Here is an 18,567-nt window from a genome sequence, read left to right on the forward strand (position 1 = left end):
ATATATATATATAATGTATGCATATATATATATAATGTATGCATATATATATCAGGCATATATATATATATATATGCCTGAAAAAGGATGTAATACTCAGACATATGCAGACTCTTATGGGAGTCAGTGAGTAAATGCTATAGGTACAGGTAAGGATAATGGGCATAAGCCTAGTGAAAAAGGTAATTGTAGACCATAGAGAGAATTTGTTGAGCTTCTGATGAACTGAAAGACCCAGAGTTCTCTAAGCAGAAGGTTGACTGAGTATCTACTTCCTATTTTTACTGTAGTGGAGAGGTCCTGTATTTTATCTCATTTAATTCTCATGAAAACCAATAGAACAAATTTTATCATTCATGTTTTAGAAACGAAGTTTTTAATGATCAGAAAAGCTGGGGAAAAAAAAAAGTTAAAAGCCATAGAGTTGGTAAATAACCAGGCTCGGATTTCAGTGCAAGGTTATGCAACTCCGGGGCCCATATTCCTTCCGCTTTGCTACACTGTGTTGTGCTTCTTCAATTCTCTGTGGAAATAGCTTCTAGAAATGTCTTCAAGTGCAGATCTGTTTTACACTTTTAAGAAAATGTCTAATTATAAATTGACTTTTAAAATGAATTTAGTTAATTTAATGAAATATAAACCAAACTATTTTCTGTCCTACTGTATGACAAGTTACTTTTGTGACCAAACTTTGATCTTCCCACAGGTGACTTGTATATAGGAGGAGTGGCTAAAGAAACATACAAATCTTTGCCGAAACTCGTCCATGCCAAGGAGGGCTTTCAAGGCTGCCTGGCATCAGTTGATTTAAACGGACGACTTCCAGACCTCATCTCGGATGCTCTTTTCTGCAATGGACAGATTGAGAGAGGATGTGAAGGTACTAGATCTTTGTTATCAAACTCTAAGTAATTCTAATTCCACCCATAAATAAGAACAAATCTCTCTAGTCAGCAAAATTTATTTCTGCCTACTGTTCAAACCCCACCATAGGGCTTAGAAATCCTTGTTTGTGCTTTTCACATTTCATCATATAAATCTTAAATTTTCTGGAATGTTTGCAAACCTACGCTAAGGCCTTATGTAAGATGGGGGCTCTGTGTATGGATCTTGTTATTTTCTCCTTTGCATTTGATAGTTTGCCTAATTAGTGTGTTAATCAGTTCTTCAATGCTTGCTTTCTAACATTAAATAGATATCCTGTTTGGACTAAAAAAAGTAGATTTGCTCCAGCAAGTGTCAATCATTTGAGACTATTTGTTTCAAATCTACATTCAGCAAGATATAACAGGAGAATAAAGTTCAGGTATCCGTTGTCACATCACTATTTGGTTTGTATCTACCCAGCACAAGTTTCTTCTGTATATCATCAGTTTGTTTTAGCAAAAATTGGTTTCTTCCTTTACCAAAGACTAATATTCCTTACTTGAGAAATGTGCTCAAGTATCTTTCTGTTCTTTTGTGCTCTCTATCAGACTAAGATCTGTAGGAGTACTTTTTGATTGCTACATTCATTTTAGATAATTTTCATTTCAACACCTCAGATTATTTGAGCCAATTATCCCTCCATAAATGTAATTTAATCACATTATCCTAAATTTGGGGGCTCTGAATGTGTTGCTGCTTCTCCTTTAATGTTGAAAACAGTTTGGGCTATTTTGAAAATTTTAGATTCATAAGGAAATTTCATTTGGGAGAGGCAAAGAAAGACATGCGAATTCCTATCCCCCAGGAGACTATGACTCATCTCTTCTCGGCCAAAATAATGCCATTAGATTTAGCAATTACCTAAGTACGTGGAGGTTTATGTTTTGTTGTTGTTTTTTTTTTTTTTGAACATACATTTTTTTTTTCCTCCACAACATATATTCCCTTGAAAAGTCAGGTAAAATTTAAACTGTGATTAAATCCTGCCAGAAGATAATGCTATTTAATAGAAGCCTTTGTTGAATTGTTTTTATTGTTATTGCTATATTTATTTTCTTTATTTCAAATTTTGGTATAATACTTGTAAAACAAAGAGAAACTATTTTCTCCATTTACCAAAGGAAACAAGATCATTAAATGAATAATTACTTCTACTGGATGGTTATAAGGATGTGGCTCATAACTTGGATTCTTAGAGGTGATCTAATCAGAAAGAATATATACATTAGAAAAAGGGGGAAAAAGTAGTACAAATTGCTTACAGTACTCCCCACCCCCCAAAAAATAGACCTTTTTACAAGTTGCTTGGTAAATGACTTCTCACCTGCGAAGAGATATTAGGAGCAGACAGACATGTTCACAGCTAAACACCCACAAGACGGAAAAACAAACACACATGACCCCCCAGCACAGGCACATAGGTGAGGTGTGTGGATGGGTAGAAGGGAAAACTAATGACGGGAAGCTGTACTGACCAAAGAATATTTGCAGAAATGATATTCAGTTTTATTTTCTAACATAATCTATTAAGCAACTTGGTTAAGATTATTATACATCCTCCTGGGTAACAAATGACTATTCGAACACTTGAAATCATTTGGTAGATAATGACATTGGCTCCTTCCCTACCTTATCTAGGTGCTTTAATATCTGAGCTTTAATAATTCTTAGCCTCTTTTTAACACCCCCATTTTTTTTTCTTAGAATGTTACCATGTCCCTGCCTTTCTGCTTTGACATTTCCCTGATTTTTTTCATTCCAACATCAAGTTTAACAACTTTTAATTTATAACTATTTCTGTCCTCTGCAGTTCTTAAAAATGATCTCAGATATACAACTCATAGGTGCAATGGATGACATATACATGTTTTTAGGATTAGTGATCAAATTCTAGACATTTGATCAATTCTCTCTCTAAAGACGGTTGTCTCATGGAATTTTAAATCCATATCACATTGGAATCACTAACTTTCATGTTAATAGAAATTCTGTAAATGAGACAATAACCAAATAATATCTTTCAAGATTTTCCGTCATTCCTATCCCACAAGACCTACAAATTTCTAAGCCCCTTTCACGTAGAAAGTTCTTGGTCTTTCCTAGTAACCACTTGCTGTCTTCCATTTTTAACTAATTGCATTTGGTAATCGCTGCTTTTATTTATATAACACACTAGCTAGGGAAGAAGCTTGCCTTGTCCAAGTCCTTTCAGATGAATGTTTCTCAAACTTGAACCAGTATCCGAATCCCCTGGAGAATTGTTAAAACCCAAATTACGGAACACTACCCTCCAGGGTGGCTGCTTCAGCAGGACCCTAAAGTTTACGTTTCTAACACATTCCTACAATGATGCTGATACTGTTGTTCCAGGGACCACACTTTGCAAATCACTGCTAAGGTAGCATTTTCCTGCTTGTGTAGGAGACAATAGAGACTGGCAATCAACCAATAATCTGGCTTAGTTAAACTCAATACCAAGTCATGATAAGTTTCATACATAAAGTCAAGGGGGAAAAATTAATTCACTCTTTGCATAGTCTCATACCATTCAGCCCCAGAACTATTATAATAAGGTACAGAAATACTTAATTATCAAAGTTACCATTGATTTAGCACCAGTGACAATAAGCATACAAAGGCTTTTTCGTTGAATCCTCAAAACTCTGTAAATTAGGTAGTGCTGACTTTTTTTAGATGAGTAAATTGAACCTCAGAGATGTAAGGTGACCTTCCTAAGGTCACACAGCTCGTATGTGAATGATGGAAGCTTTGAACCCAAGTTTGCCGTACTTGAAAGTCCAGGCATCAAAACACTTCCCTCTCTTACTTCTTTGGTTTCCAGAGATTTTAGTTTTACCTTCACTTCTTTTCTTCTTCAGACATATCCTTATACTTAACCACTTAATACAAATGTCCTTGTGGCTTGTTCCCAATTTTATTCAGTGATAAAATAAAAGGCACATTGCATAACTAACGGGAAAATAAATTCAGGGCTTTGTCTTGCACAAATGCCTGTCAATGTTTAAATATTGTTCTAGAAGGTGAGTATTTTGAAAAATGTGTCTTGTCAGGCATAGGCATGCATTCTCCCATAATACCTGAATATAAAAAGATTGTTGTGATAATGAAAAAATAATAATAGTAAAGCATGTCTTTATGCTCACATAAAGGTTTGGCAGATACTCTAGTTGTTGTTCTACCCCATGGACACATTTGTCTTCAGGATTGCAGTTTTGCCACTTTTAGAATTAGTATTATGTTGCAATTGTATTTCTGATAATTTTTACAAAAATAAAAGGACGATAATCTGGCTCTTCATCCATTCCTATTCCTGTTCATACCCTCTGCTGGGCAAGAAAGGGAGCAGCCACGTACTGATAACCAGCCCCCAACCCATGCTGGGCGCTCACTACTCCCGACTCCTGCGCTCGTCCCACAAGAGACTGTGCGAAGGAGTATTGCTTTAAGAGTTGTTTGTTGTTTTGTTTTGTTTTCCAAATAAACAATAATTTTCAGTCTCTAATGCAATTGGATAAAGATCATTAGACCACTTAACTTGCACAGACTGGAGAAACCACAAAAACTAAGCCGTTTAGTGGTTCTTCGTTCTTGCATGAGATAGGTGGGAAAAACTGTTACATCCGTTCAGGGCTTCCAGGCCTGAGAAATTATTATTAACAATAAAAACTATTATTACCATTGCCATCAGTATACCTATCATTGCCATTATTCTATAATTCATTCCTACAATGTTAGGGTTTCTTAATTTGCGAAAACTCACATAGGTTAAATTCAATAGTTTTCTATGAGGACTCCCTTTACTGAGAAAATTGTAATGGAAATACCATTGTAACGAGTATGTTTAAAAAGACATTTTACGAAAATGTTGATTTACACAATGGCTAATTACAGGTCGTTCCCATTTATTCGCTAAAGTAGTTACCTCACAGGCTCTCAGTGTTAATAGAATCTAATTGGGCTGGTATCGTTTTTATATTTTCATAAAAGCTACTGTGTTGACTAGGAAATATCTTCCATTTTCTACTCTAAAGCTATTCAGATGGAGTGTATTCCCTTTTTCACCTTCTCTCAGGTAGTCCTTATGAGTGAGGTTCTATTGTAATAAATATTCATGGGGCAGTTTAGAAGAGTTGTAGGGAATTATGAAGGTGGGGAAGATGCTGACATAACTCTGAAATCCTTGAGTGGTATAGACCCACCTTGCTAAGAACAAAGACAAACACACCACACTGAAACCTTGTAGAGGGATTTTTCTGGTACGTGGAATGGCACTGCAGTCTGCTTCTTCCATCCCTTACTTCTCTCATCTGCCCCAATGATCGATCTAGTACATTCTGATGGTTTGGCGTCACTCTCAAGTCCAGCCGTTGGTAGCGAATGGCTGGCATCCCAGTTTCAAGCTTTAATTGCAATTAAAGACAGAAAGACGTAGAGGGAAAGAGAAATGGAGAGGGATAATGGGTCTGCTAATGACCGTGGTCTGCACTGTATCCGCACGTGACAAATGGTGCCACATGTTCCAAATAAGCAACGTGATCACTGGGTGATGCATTCATATCTGTCTAAGAGAGGAAAAAATACAAAAGCTCTTTTAATTTCTTTCATTACATGTCATCATCTCAATTAACCATTATGTATATATACATACATAGAAAAATTCTAATATATTACCGCTTTCTCATTTTTGGCTTCTCTTAAGATTTATGGCTGTTAGTATTAATTTCTTTGCTCTACATAGCATTTTTTCCTCCTCCTTTACAACAGCATGCTTTTTGAATCTGAACGTTCTTCTGTGTTTGCCCCATTTTGGTATTGCTTACTAACATTTAATATATTTTGCTTTTTTTTTTTTTTATTTTGCTGACAAAGTTGCATTGATGAAAGCTGACTTGCAAGGTAGATAGCCCCGTGTGTAAAGAACAAGACTGAAACCCCCTAATACACAGTGGAAACCCCAAAATAACATTTTTTTTACATTTTTGCAGTAACTGTTGTTTGGGTTCAAATTTAATTTTTCCCCTTCTTGAACATTGTGCAAGAAACCTCATTTTATAGCCTAGTTTGCATAAAGGCTTTCAGTCTTGAATATGTTTGTATAGTGATTGCCTCTAGTGCTTTGATCATCTTTTTTTTTTTAGTTCTTTGTTTCTCAGTGTTCTAGTTATGATTCTTTAGAAATAGACTAGAATTCTTTTTACTCGTATGTTAAATGGGGGCATGTCATTTAAACAGACTTTTTCATTTTCTGTTTAACTGCATGGATTGTTAAAGCATGTGAATTGATACTTGCCAACATACCTATCTAAAACACCCGACAACCATAACTTTATCCATAGTTTGCGCAGGGAAACTTCTATGGCATTTTACATAACTCTTTTCAGTTACTTTGCCAATCTTTATCTCAATTTCATGAAGCTCTAGTCTCCATTTCTCATGGTGTCTCTATTCATTGGTCAGAAGTTAAGGAGATCCATGCATTTTTCTAAAATCCAAATGGTGATAGAGAATTACTAATGATGGAAAGAGATTACTTGCAACCATAATCACACTAGAAGCTATGTGCTTGCTTTTACTAGTTGTTGTTTACTATTATAGTGTATTTTGTCCTATATCTGAAACTTCGGAAACCTTCCTATTACAGCTTCTCTGTTGCTAATTCAGGTGTGTGAATAGAACTTTCAACAGTGGTTTGCTCATGTAATTTGAGGTGTTGGCAACTACTATATGTGACCTAGCTCATGTATGAAACACTTGTGGATTTTGTTTTAAAGAACCCAAGTTTCTTTTGGATTGTTTTTGCAGGACCCAGCACAACCTGCCAAGAGGACTCCTGTTCTAATCAAGGCGTGTGCTTGCAGCAATGGGATGGCTTCAGCTGTGACTGTAGCATGACTTCCTTCAGCGGGCCACTCTGCAATGACCGTAAGTACCTCTCTGAGTATGGACTCAGATGGTCATCATTGCTTCCAGTCACTATGTGATGCCCAGAGTCTAAAACTGGGGGGTCTTTATAGTATCTGTGAGCTAAACTGTCATAGTGAGAAGAAGCAGTTGTTTCTACAGAAAGGGTACTTTTGCAATACTAAAGTCTTAATCAAGGATGCCATTAGCTAAATGCTGTGATATGGTGAGCGTTTGGTTTGCACCTGTTTACTGTAATTTTTTGAATTGCTAATAATGGTCACCTTGTTGAAAGTACTTTTTTCATTTCCTACATATGACAGTCCTCCACTGGTTTTTTCAAAAGAGATTTTTTATTGCTTTATATTAAATAATATTTAATTCCAGAAGATTATATGTTGAGGGCTATAATTTTTGTGAAAGGTGACATATCTCATTATACTTCCCTTTCTGTATCTTTTTAAACCCATATCTGCCTTTTGCTTTAAAAAACAATGTTTAAACTCTGTCCTTCAAGTACTCTATCTTATATTCTAGCCATTTGTGGATTTTTCCTTCTTTTAGTTTCACAATATAAGCATGACTCAGAAACACAGCATTCACATTCTATCATGGAATATCTGCTCGTACCTAATCTGTATGGTTGCAGTAAGAATGTTGACTGAATTAACTGGTATATAGGATAAAGTCCTATTTCTTTACTTTCAAGTAGACCATGCTTTATAGCACTATGTCAACATGGTAAAAGCATTTTCTACAAAACAACAAATTCCACTATATTGAGAATATATTTCAGGCAAAGCCTCCTGCTTATGAAACATAGTGCGTAATTTATATTATAAATGAGATAACGTTTAAGGAAAAGCTCTAGGATGCAGGATGCTGTGATTGAAGTTCTGGGTTTGGGGACAGAGGCTGGACTTGAGTATGGATTTTAAGGAGGATTAGAGTTTGTTCACTTTGACCTTTGTCTTTTTGAGACTCTCTTTTCGCCCGCACATATGTGTATGGCATTGTTGAAGATGAGGTCAAACTAAAATATTCCATCGAACTGAGTTTAGGAATATAGTATAACTCACCAGCTATCTTCAAATTTTCTCTTCAAAACATTGAATATAGGTATAACAAGCAATTATTACAAAGTAAAATATTGGAAGAGACCTATAAAAATTATATCACCATAGTTGGGGTAATATTTTGTCTCCATCCTACCAGCAACATCTTCCGTAGAATTAACGTAACCTTGAAACATGAACATGTATTCAAACCATCATACATTTGCACAAACAGTAACCCCAGTTGGGGTTCTATAAATAATCTTAAATGAAGGCTCAGTAGATACTTTTTGTATTTCCATGTACCTAAAGCAAAGAAAATAAAAAACCTTATATATGCTTTTAATATATGCAAATATGTATACAGAATAGTAACTTTCCGCATTTGCTCCTGCCCCATAGAAAATAACATAAATATTTTCAAGGACAACCAGAAGACTGATCATTTGTTATGATTTTATTATGGTAAATTTTTAATCCTGAATATAATCCTGAAAGATGTAGGACTACATGTGGTAGCTGAGAGAGCTTCTTACTGCATGAAAATGTTTTTCATTTTGCTGAAGAACTTTTCTCTGCCAAACTTTGCTTAATTTAGTTTCCATGTTTTATAAAATAGTTGCCATTTGGTTGTGTCAGATAGTATATTCTCTTATACCAGTTAAGTTTGAAGAATATAATTTTCTGCATGTATTTGCTAGACATTTCCTAACAGAACATCAAGATCCTACCCTAAGTATCATGCTGTCTTCACATCATTTTTACAGAAAATTATTTGAATGCTGCTCTTGGATGATAGTAGTGGTGATGATAATGATAAGGCTATTTGTTATTTTCTTGTAAATAAGGTAAATGTCATTCAATAAATGTGTGTCCTGATATGCCTTTTGCACAAATCAGCATTAAAATTACTTTGGAGGGCTCTCAGAATACATACATTTTGATTAAATCATTACCTCTTAATGGGTTTTCTGGAAATGGGAAATGGTTTCTTGGTTTGTGCATGGAGTTTTGGTGGTGAGGTGATGTAGGCATAAATCAATATTTAAAAGCAAATCTTATTTTCATATCAACTTTAATTTGTAGAAAGTACAATAGTGACTGTTACCTTTGTTAAAAGGTAAACTGAAGCATTAAAAATTTTAAGAGTTTATTTGAACAAAAATCGATTCAAATCAGGTAGCATCCAGTCTAGCAGATAGAAAGGAGCTCCAAGGAGCTGCATGAAATGAAAGAGTTATAGGCAGAAGGGAGTAGGGACAGGAAAGATATACTATATTGGGGGGAAAAAAAAAAAAAAAAAGGCAGGCTGTTGATTGAAAAGTTACTTTCCTTTAGGGAATGACAGGGGTCTGTGAGGCAGCTAACCTAACTATTTCTGATTGGGAAGTTCCTGATTGACTGGTTTATGGGAACGCCAAAACTGTAATTAAATTAAGTCTTGGTTTGGAGACCTGGGGCTTAGCATAAATGACTCCATTCAGGGCCTGGTGTCTTTTTCTTTTCTTTTCTGTTCTTTTCTCTTTTCTTTTTTCTTTTCATACCTTGAAGATATGCAATTGATATGGCAATAAGAGTAGCATGCCATATTTTCTTCAGTTGTTAAATTCATCAAAATAAGCATTACTTTTCTGCATCTCCCAATTTTTCTGAGTTGCACAAACAGAATTAATGTGATTCCTGGGATTTTCACAAACACTTTTTTTATATAGAGATTGACTTTTTTTTTTTTAAATTTAATGAAGCCATTTAGGACAGTTCATTTCTTAATGAAATTTCCATTGTAGCTTAGGTATTTATCCATAAATTCTGTGATAGCTGTCTTAAACTGCATAGAAAACAAAACAAACAAACCAAAATAAATGACCAAAGGAAAATAAAAGAAAATATTTTAAAAGGGGAAAGAATTACAAATAAGATACATTTTCTCTGAAATAGGCCTTTGGAATATCATCTCTCTGATCAATTTCATAGAGTGGATTAAAGTAACTAGAAAAGTTTATTTATGTTAGCCTGGAGATATAATTAACAATGGGAAGATGGGAATACTTTTTAGCTTGTAAGTATAATTGTGGGTAAATCATACTAATTAATGCACTTAAAGGAATCTTTCAAAAAGAGGTACTTATGCAAAATGATGCCAAAGGCTACTTTTAAAGAAAAGTGTTTGTGAAACCCTTTTTCCCCTAGAAAATTGCCATGTAAATGACCTACTCATTGAGAAAAGCAAGTGCTACGTATATTTGTAGCATAGTGTAGTGTAATGGACTTAGCTTCATTCTTCCGTACCATTAACATATTTTAGGTCCTTAATATTATTTGGGAAAGGGCTTATTGTAGTCACATTTCCTGGTTCAGTTTCCCGTTTCTTATCCCTTCCTCCTCCAATCCGTTCTATGCCTTCTGACCTCTTTTGTTCTTTTTTCCTATTCTCCTTACTTTAAATATCACCAGCTTTTCCTGATTCTCCTAACCAGAGGCAGTGTTTTTCCTCCACTGACTGCTATAGAACTTCGTTGATGCTATTTTATCAGCCATCATGATTTAGGTTTGGTTTTATCCCCATGTAAGACAAAGACTACATGCTTCTCCCAGGTAGTATTATTTTATTTTATTTTATTTTATTTTATTTTATTTTATTTTATTTTTGTCTGATAAAACCAGTGTTTTGTACATCATGATGCATATAATTGGTAATAATAGTGACTTACTAAATCCGTGCTGACTAGATGCATGGATCTTGCATAAGGGTTTCTAGTACCTCCCCAGCAGTTAACAGTACTCTCCAAATTCATTGATTTGGAGTTCATCAACTTCTGTGATCTGACCCTAGCTTTTAAAGATTTTATTTATTTATTTGACAGAGAGAGATCACAAGTAGGCAGAGAGGCAGGCAGAGAGAGAGGCGGAAGCAGGCTCCCCGCTGAGCGGGGAGCCTGATGCGAGGCTCGATCCCAGGACCCTGAGATCATAACCTGAGATGAAAGCAGAGGCTTAACCCACTGAGCTGCCCAGGTGCCCTATGACCCTAGCTTTCATTTTCATCCTTATCTGTTGCAGAACCTTGTCCATATGGCGTGTTAGTGCCAATTAACTTACTTATGGCTTTCTGAACAACATTATACTTTCCCAATTTCCTCACCATTGCTTATGCTAATTTATCCTCCTGGGATTGCTCTCATTCCACCTGGAATGAATTCCTTTCACTATATCTGTTTGAAGAAATATAATTTCACTTTCAGTCTCCACTTAACTGTTTCATCCCATGGAAACTTCTCTAGTCCTGGCCTTACCTTTCCCCTCTTCTGAAATCCTGAGTAAAGGTCTTTTTAACATATCGTATATTGTAGTTTTTGTGAACTTTTTGTAGGTGTAACCACTTACTTGGTGCTTGCTATGTGCCAGACTTGTGCTAAGAGTTTACATTCACTATATAAAAATCAACGTATCACCTATCGATGCTTATGTGTGCATGCACACACACACATACACACATGCACACACACTGTTATCAAGCCATTGTGCTATGCAATAATCCTTTTCCTGCTTTCACCCTGTGGTACAGAATAGAATGTAACTATATTAGCTAATTTAATGTCAGGTTGGAGAAGATGAATATGGCTATGATCACATGGAAAATAGTGAACATGGTAACATTGTCACATAACGTTAGTATAGCATTATTGTGTGCCAAATTATGGTTCAGCTTCAATGGTGTCTGTTACCATAAGGGAATAATACATCATAGTGCTGTCATTTTGGTGCTAGGAGGGTATGGTCCCTGCCATTAAAAGACTATTTGTAGAATTCTAAATTTTCCAGGAGAAAATCTGATAGGGATTTATCGTATCTTTTGTGTGAGAATTAGAAATGTTCACTGAAACAAGATTTGACTGTGACTTGTTACCATGACATTTAAAAATATCTTCAGCTTTGTGTTTCTCACCTTTTTTGTTGTTTGACAAGAGAATCCAATATCCAGTGTTTGAGCATCAGTATCAGAACTACTGGAAATGAATCATAACATGTATAAAAACAACTGGATCAAAGTCACATTATTTCTGTCCCATTTAGAGCTGCCACTAGAATTAAGCTGTGAGCTGATTTGTTGCCAGTACCATTTAGGGATGAATAAAATTTAGCAATTAGCTATGTCCACAACCAGATCCTCACTGTGAGTATGATGAATCTTATTAACCTTGAATCATTCAAGCATTTCTAAATGGCAGTCTTTAAGTTGTTTAAAGCAATTCATAAGCAGTATTTACAGATAATGCCATAGAAAAATTATCTATGGGGAAACAAGATCAGATCTATCTTAGGGTAGACCATAAAGAATTAAAATATTATTCATAGTGATCAGGAAGTACCATAAAAGACAGAAAGCAAAGCGTCATATATGATAGAGAAATGTTCTTTATCATAGAAATATTATCTTCTATTTAATATAAATTCATCTTTGTTCTTGTTGGTAATAGATATCATAAAAGTAAATACAAGAAAACATTGGTCTTTTCATTTTGCAATTAAGCAGTTAAATGACAGTTTTAAGCTTTGTCTATATAAAAAACTCAAGTGGGAGAAAAACCCCAAAGAGTGGTACAGAGCACCGCTATATTTGAATTATCTGGATTCACTCCCTGTATTGTTCATCAAGTCCATGACTCTGAATAGCTTTTGCCTCTGTGCTAAATGGTGCCAGTTTGACCCCAGAAGTCAAGAAAGAAGGTCCAGTTGAATTTTTCTCCCTGCAAGTACTCTCTGATTTTTCTGACTCACTTAATATTCTGTGGTGACCTTCATTTGGCTTTTATGTTATTGCTCACCATTTTGGGGGCTTAACTAACTCTAGAGCTGGTCTTGGATGCTTGCGTTACTGGGGTAATACTGTCGTATCCCACCAGAACCCAACTAGACTCAGGCTGCATTGAGAAGGTTCTGCCAGTCACCTTGGTTAATTATCCTTAAGGGGTTACAGTGCTTTCAGTTCTCACTGCACGATATTTCAAAGAGTTCTATGACCCTAGTCTATGTCTGAATGATTTTTTTTTTTCTCTGTGAGTATATTGTGCTCAGGTTTCTCACCTTGCTTCCCAGCTACGGTAATGCAGCCAGTGCAGGGGCCGCTAGGGTAGGGAGACTCTCTGAACCTAAGGTGTGAGTTTTTGAAACTTGAGGCCTTTAGATTTACTTTTACTTTTTAAAATGGCTTTTACCTCACCAGAACTGAGGCACTGAAAGCCCTTGCGAACAAAATGAAGATTAATCATGGTGAATTCTCAGAATCCTGTTTAATACTAAATATCAATGATAAATAATTTAGCATTTGTTTATTAATCAAGAAGATATGTGAAGAGAGTGAATATTAATTCTCCAACTTTATAGAATCAGATTATCGTGGGCATGTTTTTATTGTTTTTATTTATTTTTCTTTCTCCAAATTTTTATGTAAATTTTAGTTAACATATAGTGTAATATTGGTTTCAGGAGTAGAATTCAGTAATTCATCACTTATATACAATACTCAGTGCTCATCACAACAACATTCTCCTCCTTAAGCCCCATCACCCATTTAACTCATTCCCCCCCTACCTTCCCTCCAGTAATCCTTAGTTTGTTCTCCATAGTTAAGAGTCTGTTTCTTGGTTTGCTCTTTTTCATCCCCATGTTCTTTGTTTTGTTTCTTAAATTCCACATATGACTGAAATCATATGGTATTTGTCTTTCTCTGATTGACTTCTTTCAGTTAGCCTAATACTCTCTAGTTCTATCCACATTGTTGCAAATGCAAGATTTCATTCTTTTTTATGGCTCACTAATATTCCATCTTATATAATAATATATATGAATGAATGTATGACTATAGGATGGACATTTGGGCTCTTTCTGTAATTTGGCCATTGTTGATAATGCTGCTATAAACTTGAGGTGATATATCCTTTTGAATTAGTATTTTTGTATCCTTTGCATAAATACCTAGTAGTGTAATTGCTGGATCATAGGGTAGTTCTGTTTTTAACTTTTCAAGAAACCTCCATACTATTTTCCACAGTGGCTGTAACGGTTTGCATTCCCACCAGCTATAAGAGATTTCCACTTTTTCCACATCCTTCCCAATACCTGTTTTTTCCAGAGTTGTTAATTTTAGCCATCCTGACAGGTATGAGGTGACATCTCATTGAAGTTTTGATTTGTATTTCCCTGATGATGAGTGATGTCTAGCACCTTTTCATGTGTGTGTGGGTCATCTGTGTGTCTTCTTTGGAAAGTATCTATTCATGTCTTCTGTCCATTTTTTAACTGGACTTTTTTTGGGGGGGGATGAGTTTGACAAGTTCTTTATATATTTTGGATAGTAAGCCTTTATAAGATATGTCATTTGCAAATATCTTCTCCCACTTTGTAGGTTGCCTTGTAACTTTGATTGTTTCCTACACAGTGCAGAAGCTTTTTATATGGATGAAGTCCCAATAGTTTGTTTTTGGTTTAGTTTCCTTTGCCTCAGGAGACATATGTAGTAAGAAGTTGCTATGGCTGATGTCAAGGAGGTTACTATCTATGTTCTCCTCTAGGATTTTGATGCTTTCCTGTCTCACATTTAGGCCTTTCATCCATCTTGAATTTATTTTTGTGTGTGGTGTAAGAAAGTGGTCCAGTTCTTTCTTTTGCCTGTTGCTGTGCAGTTTTGTCAACACTATTGTTGGAGAGACGGTCGTGTGTATGTTTTTAAAGAAGGTGTATAAGAACAAAAGTAGTTTAGACTTTGTGAAATAGATGTAAGAATATGATTGTGATTGATTTAGAAAGAAATGGCTAGATTGGGCAAGTTTTTTATGTACTTTGTCACTGTGGATATACCCGGCTAGTGTATAAGGACTCCAAAATATTTTAATGTAGATCACACCAAAATATTTTAATGCTAATGACATAATTAATGGGTATGATATGCATGCAGTTTACAGTTTATAAACCATACATTTTCAGACTTCAAAAGAATCTTAGTTTCAATTTAGAAATGTGCATAAACAATGAATCTTGGAACACTGAAACAATAAAATTTAATTTAAATAAAAGAAAAGAGGATATTGAGGCACAGTCAGCTAAATCATTACTTTGGGATAAAATGGCTAATAATTTGCACAGACAGATATGAATCTAGGTCTATCTAACTTGAAGATCATATTCTTACTTGCACCCACAATTCCTTTCAAAGAGGGAAAGATTCAGTGTAGATGCTGTTGAAATTTCCCAGATACAAAGTTCCTATAGAAGTTAGTAATGACTGACAGTTAACATTGCAGATTTTTTTTTCCATCTTCTTCTTACTCTTTCTTCTTATACTTAATTTTAAACATTATGTTGCAGGAAATACGCTCCTCCCCTCAACTGCTCTGTTGCCACTTCTAAAGATGAGTTAAAAATTTGTAGCTGTCTAAGGCGCGTACTGTCATTAACTTCCAGATCTGTTATAAAAAGGTACTGATTATGAAAGAGAGATGGGGATTTTCTGTGATTTTTCTATGACAGCCCAAATTTCTCAAAAATGGTAATTTAATCTTCAACAAAATGATAAAATCTTTGATGAAATCAGGTGAAATATTTCCCAAGATTCTTCTGTTTGAATTGGATTCACAAGATATGTTATGGGGAACGAGCAGGTAAGATTCAGAATTCTGACCAGTGAATGCACATTGAGTGTTTCATTGTGTTGATTATATCCCAGGTTCCTCCTCTTTATATAGTTGTTGAGGATGAAAGAACAACAACAAAAAAATGAAGTCAGAGATTAGCAGGCCAGTCTTAGAAGGTTTTTAGAAGACACATGGGGGAAACACGAGAGAATGCATGAAGTCCACATCACGAAAAGTCACTATGAGATTAATAATAAAGACCAAGGGTCCCTTGTATTTGTAGAGAAGGGAAAGAAAGCTCAGTGGAAATGTGCACAGTCCAAAAAAGGTCATGATAAAAATAACGTTGTGTTTGCATTTAGGAGTAATTCTACTCATAAAGAAAAAAATATTACTGTGAAGAAAATGCACCTTTACCAGTGATCCCTTTTCCTTCCCCGAACAAAGCATTCTGTGTCTTTAATGAGATTTACTATAGCAATTAAAAAATGTAGGATTCTTTTATGGGGAGGAATTGTGGTCTCCTCTGCAGCTCAGTGCTGTTATACATTGTTACTTCTCTGGTAGCGTTCTACAGCAGCATAAAGTACAAGGATGATCTGTTAGCTCTGGGTATTATGGAGTGTATGATTTTAATGACCCTAATGATCTAAATTCACATCTGTCAGAAAATGGCCTGTAGAGCCTGAGGCTTAATCTCCCCAGGATTTGGTGAGATAGGAAGGTACAAAGGCGTTTCTTAACTTGAAATGATTTCAGAATGAAACAAGTTTCATAAAAGGATGAGCTGATACAGAAGGATGTTAAAAAAAATGGGTCGCGAGCAAGGAGGAGGCTGCATTTGACGGGGACAGAGGAAACTGTGTTCATGTAGGTGTGAACACTACTTATAAATATATAACATATGACCCTTTAGGGAGAGAAACAGATGGAATATGTAGTGGAAAACAAAGAATACATTTTGCTTGGTTTCTTCACTGGAATGGCACAGAGTATATTTTGATATTCGACTTCTCCTGTTGGAAAGCTTTCGAGGCCTCAGGTGGATTACAGCAGCTAGGGGCAGTACTGACATCAGGAATGGTGCTGGATAAAAGCAGACCTTTGGGTATGTCTGCGAAGCTTCTTCAGGTCATGACATAATGCGTTAAACACCCCAGCCATGTTTCCATGTCAATAACTTGATGGTCACCTCGCATGCCTACTAGGAGGAATCGAGAATTGAGAATCCAGATTCCTGCAATCATCACACCCTCATAGTAAGACAGCATTACTAACACTGTGGGGTTCATCTCTCATGACATCTATCATGAATCCACTCTTCTGGGTCCTATTTAGGGCAAGCGCTCCATTTTACTAAATTAAAAACAGAAAAGTGTCAGAGAAATACCATTTCCGCTCAGCCACAGGAAGCATCACAGAAGTAATTAAACTGGATTTTGATGTGTTGGGAACATTTCTTTTATTGACAGTGACAATAATTTTCTAAATCAAAACTTGGAAACACTTTCAGTGTCGTTGAAGTGCAAAAGATAAAAACTTAAGTTCTAAAAATCAAATCAGTCTATGGAGTGCAGTATGAGAGTCTGCTGTGTGAGTTGTGAATGCAACCTGTATTTTAGAGCTTGGTGCCTACAAGCTATGTGAGGAGGATAATTTTGTTTTTATTCAGTTCCTGCAAACTGTGTTGCTATAAAACCAAATGGTAAAGGTCTTTAATATAAGCTATCATGTGTAGTTTTAAAGTCACCTGGAAATTCCAGTCTCCCTAACCCCAATAGTTCCTCTTCTGATGTTGTTAGGTTTTGCTAACATCCATTGTCTTGGCATTCCTGCATCCCTTCATTCATCATTTAAGGTTCTCTACATCTTGCTCAACAAACACAGCTGTACAGTGTGCTTTATCTCTCATATGCCCAGCCATTCGCGCTGTGATATGGATGCGTACAGAGATAAACCAGTGTAGTCAGTGCGTACTCTCTTTGCCTTCATCTGTGATGAATGACTGACTCCCTCATCTAGATAGTTCTCTTCAACTTCCACTCTGCCCAGGAAAATTCAGACCCAGGTCAAATCAAGTTCATCCAGAATAAGACAGTCTCCAGTTAGTAGGTGATTTCTTTTGCTTCTGAGTCTTCAGATGTTTACTGTGTAATAGGAATGGGTTTTTTTCTTTATTTTTTAAAATTTTATTTATTTATTTGAGATAGAGAGAATGAGAGTGAGAGAGCATGAGAGGTCAGTGGGAGAAGCAGACTCCCTGCTGAGCAGGGAGCCCGAGGTGGGACTCAATCCCGGGTCTCCAGGATCTTGACCTGAGCTGAAGGCAGTCGCTTAACCAACTGAGCCACCCAGGCTCCTGGGTTTTGTTATTTTTTAATGTGCACTTACCTTTATTCCCTAGCTCTCCCTTATATCTTATTCTTCTACTTTTGATATTATTTCTCATAGGCCTAGCCTATTGTAATGCTGAGTAATATTTGAAGATGAGTATTTCAAGATCTCCATTAGTTTTTTTAGAGCAGGTTCGGGTTCACAAAATATAAAGAGGATGGAACAGAGATTTCCCACATGCCTCCTGTCCCCACTCATACATCACGTCCACCATCAGCATCCCTCAGCAGGGTGATACATTTGTTACAATTGATGAACCTACACTGACACATTGTAATCACCCGGAGTCCATAATTTACAAATTAACTGATGTGTGCACCCAATCCTATGGTTCTTTCAAATATATATATATATATATACACATATTCCATAATATCTCACAGGATAAGGTATTATGTTTTAACACATTACTGTAAATGCATTTTTCATTATCTATTCCTGATAGTAAAGACCCACATGGAATTAGAGTCTTATGTAGCCAGAAAGAAAGTGCTTTAAGTAAAGATCTGTGTACGTGTCAAGGGGGAATGTGGGTGAGTGTGTGTGCATGTGCATGCCCACATACCACGGGAGAGGGATTTAGAAACATGACATTCTATTTTCTTCAAACTCTGCTTAAGTCTGCTTTGTAACAAATT

At 35.8% G+C, this 18,567-nt stretch overlaps 1 protein-coding gene across 29 annotated transcripts in view; it reads left to right on the forward strand.

Annotated features, from left to right (window-relative positions):
- The window catches only part of NRXN1 (neurexin 1), a 1,152,783-nt gene that overhangs the window by 592,177 nt on the left and 542,039 nt on the right, over positions 1-18,567 (forward strand). For 19 of the 29 annotated variants that reach the window (XM_032877801.1, XM_032877805.1, XM_032877807.1 and 16 more), the window contains 2 exons: positions 707-880; positions 6,751-6,870. In XM_032877801.1, coding sequence (XP_032733692.1) covers positions 707-880; positions 6,751-6,870 — 294 coding nt within the window. Of the gene's footprint in view, positions 1-706; positions 881-5,817; positions 5,845-6,750; positions 6,871-18,567 lie in introns of all 29 variants that reach the window. The other 10 variants (XM_032877800.1, XM_032877795.1, XM_032877797.1 and 7 more) reach the window with 1 other exon arrangement.

The sequence above is a fragment of the Lontra canadensis genome, unplaced genomic scaffold (assembly GCF_010015895.1).
Source record: "Lontra canadensis isolate GAN:19392208 unplaced genomic scaffold, GSC_riverotter_1.0 scaffold61, whole genome shotgun sequence".
Taxonomy (NCBI): domain Eukaryota; kingdom Metazoa; phylum Chordata; class Mammalia; order Carnivora; family Mustelidae; genus Lontra; species Lontra canadensis.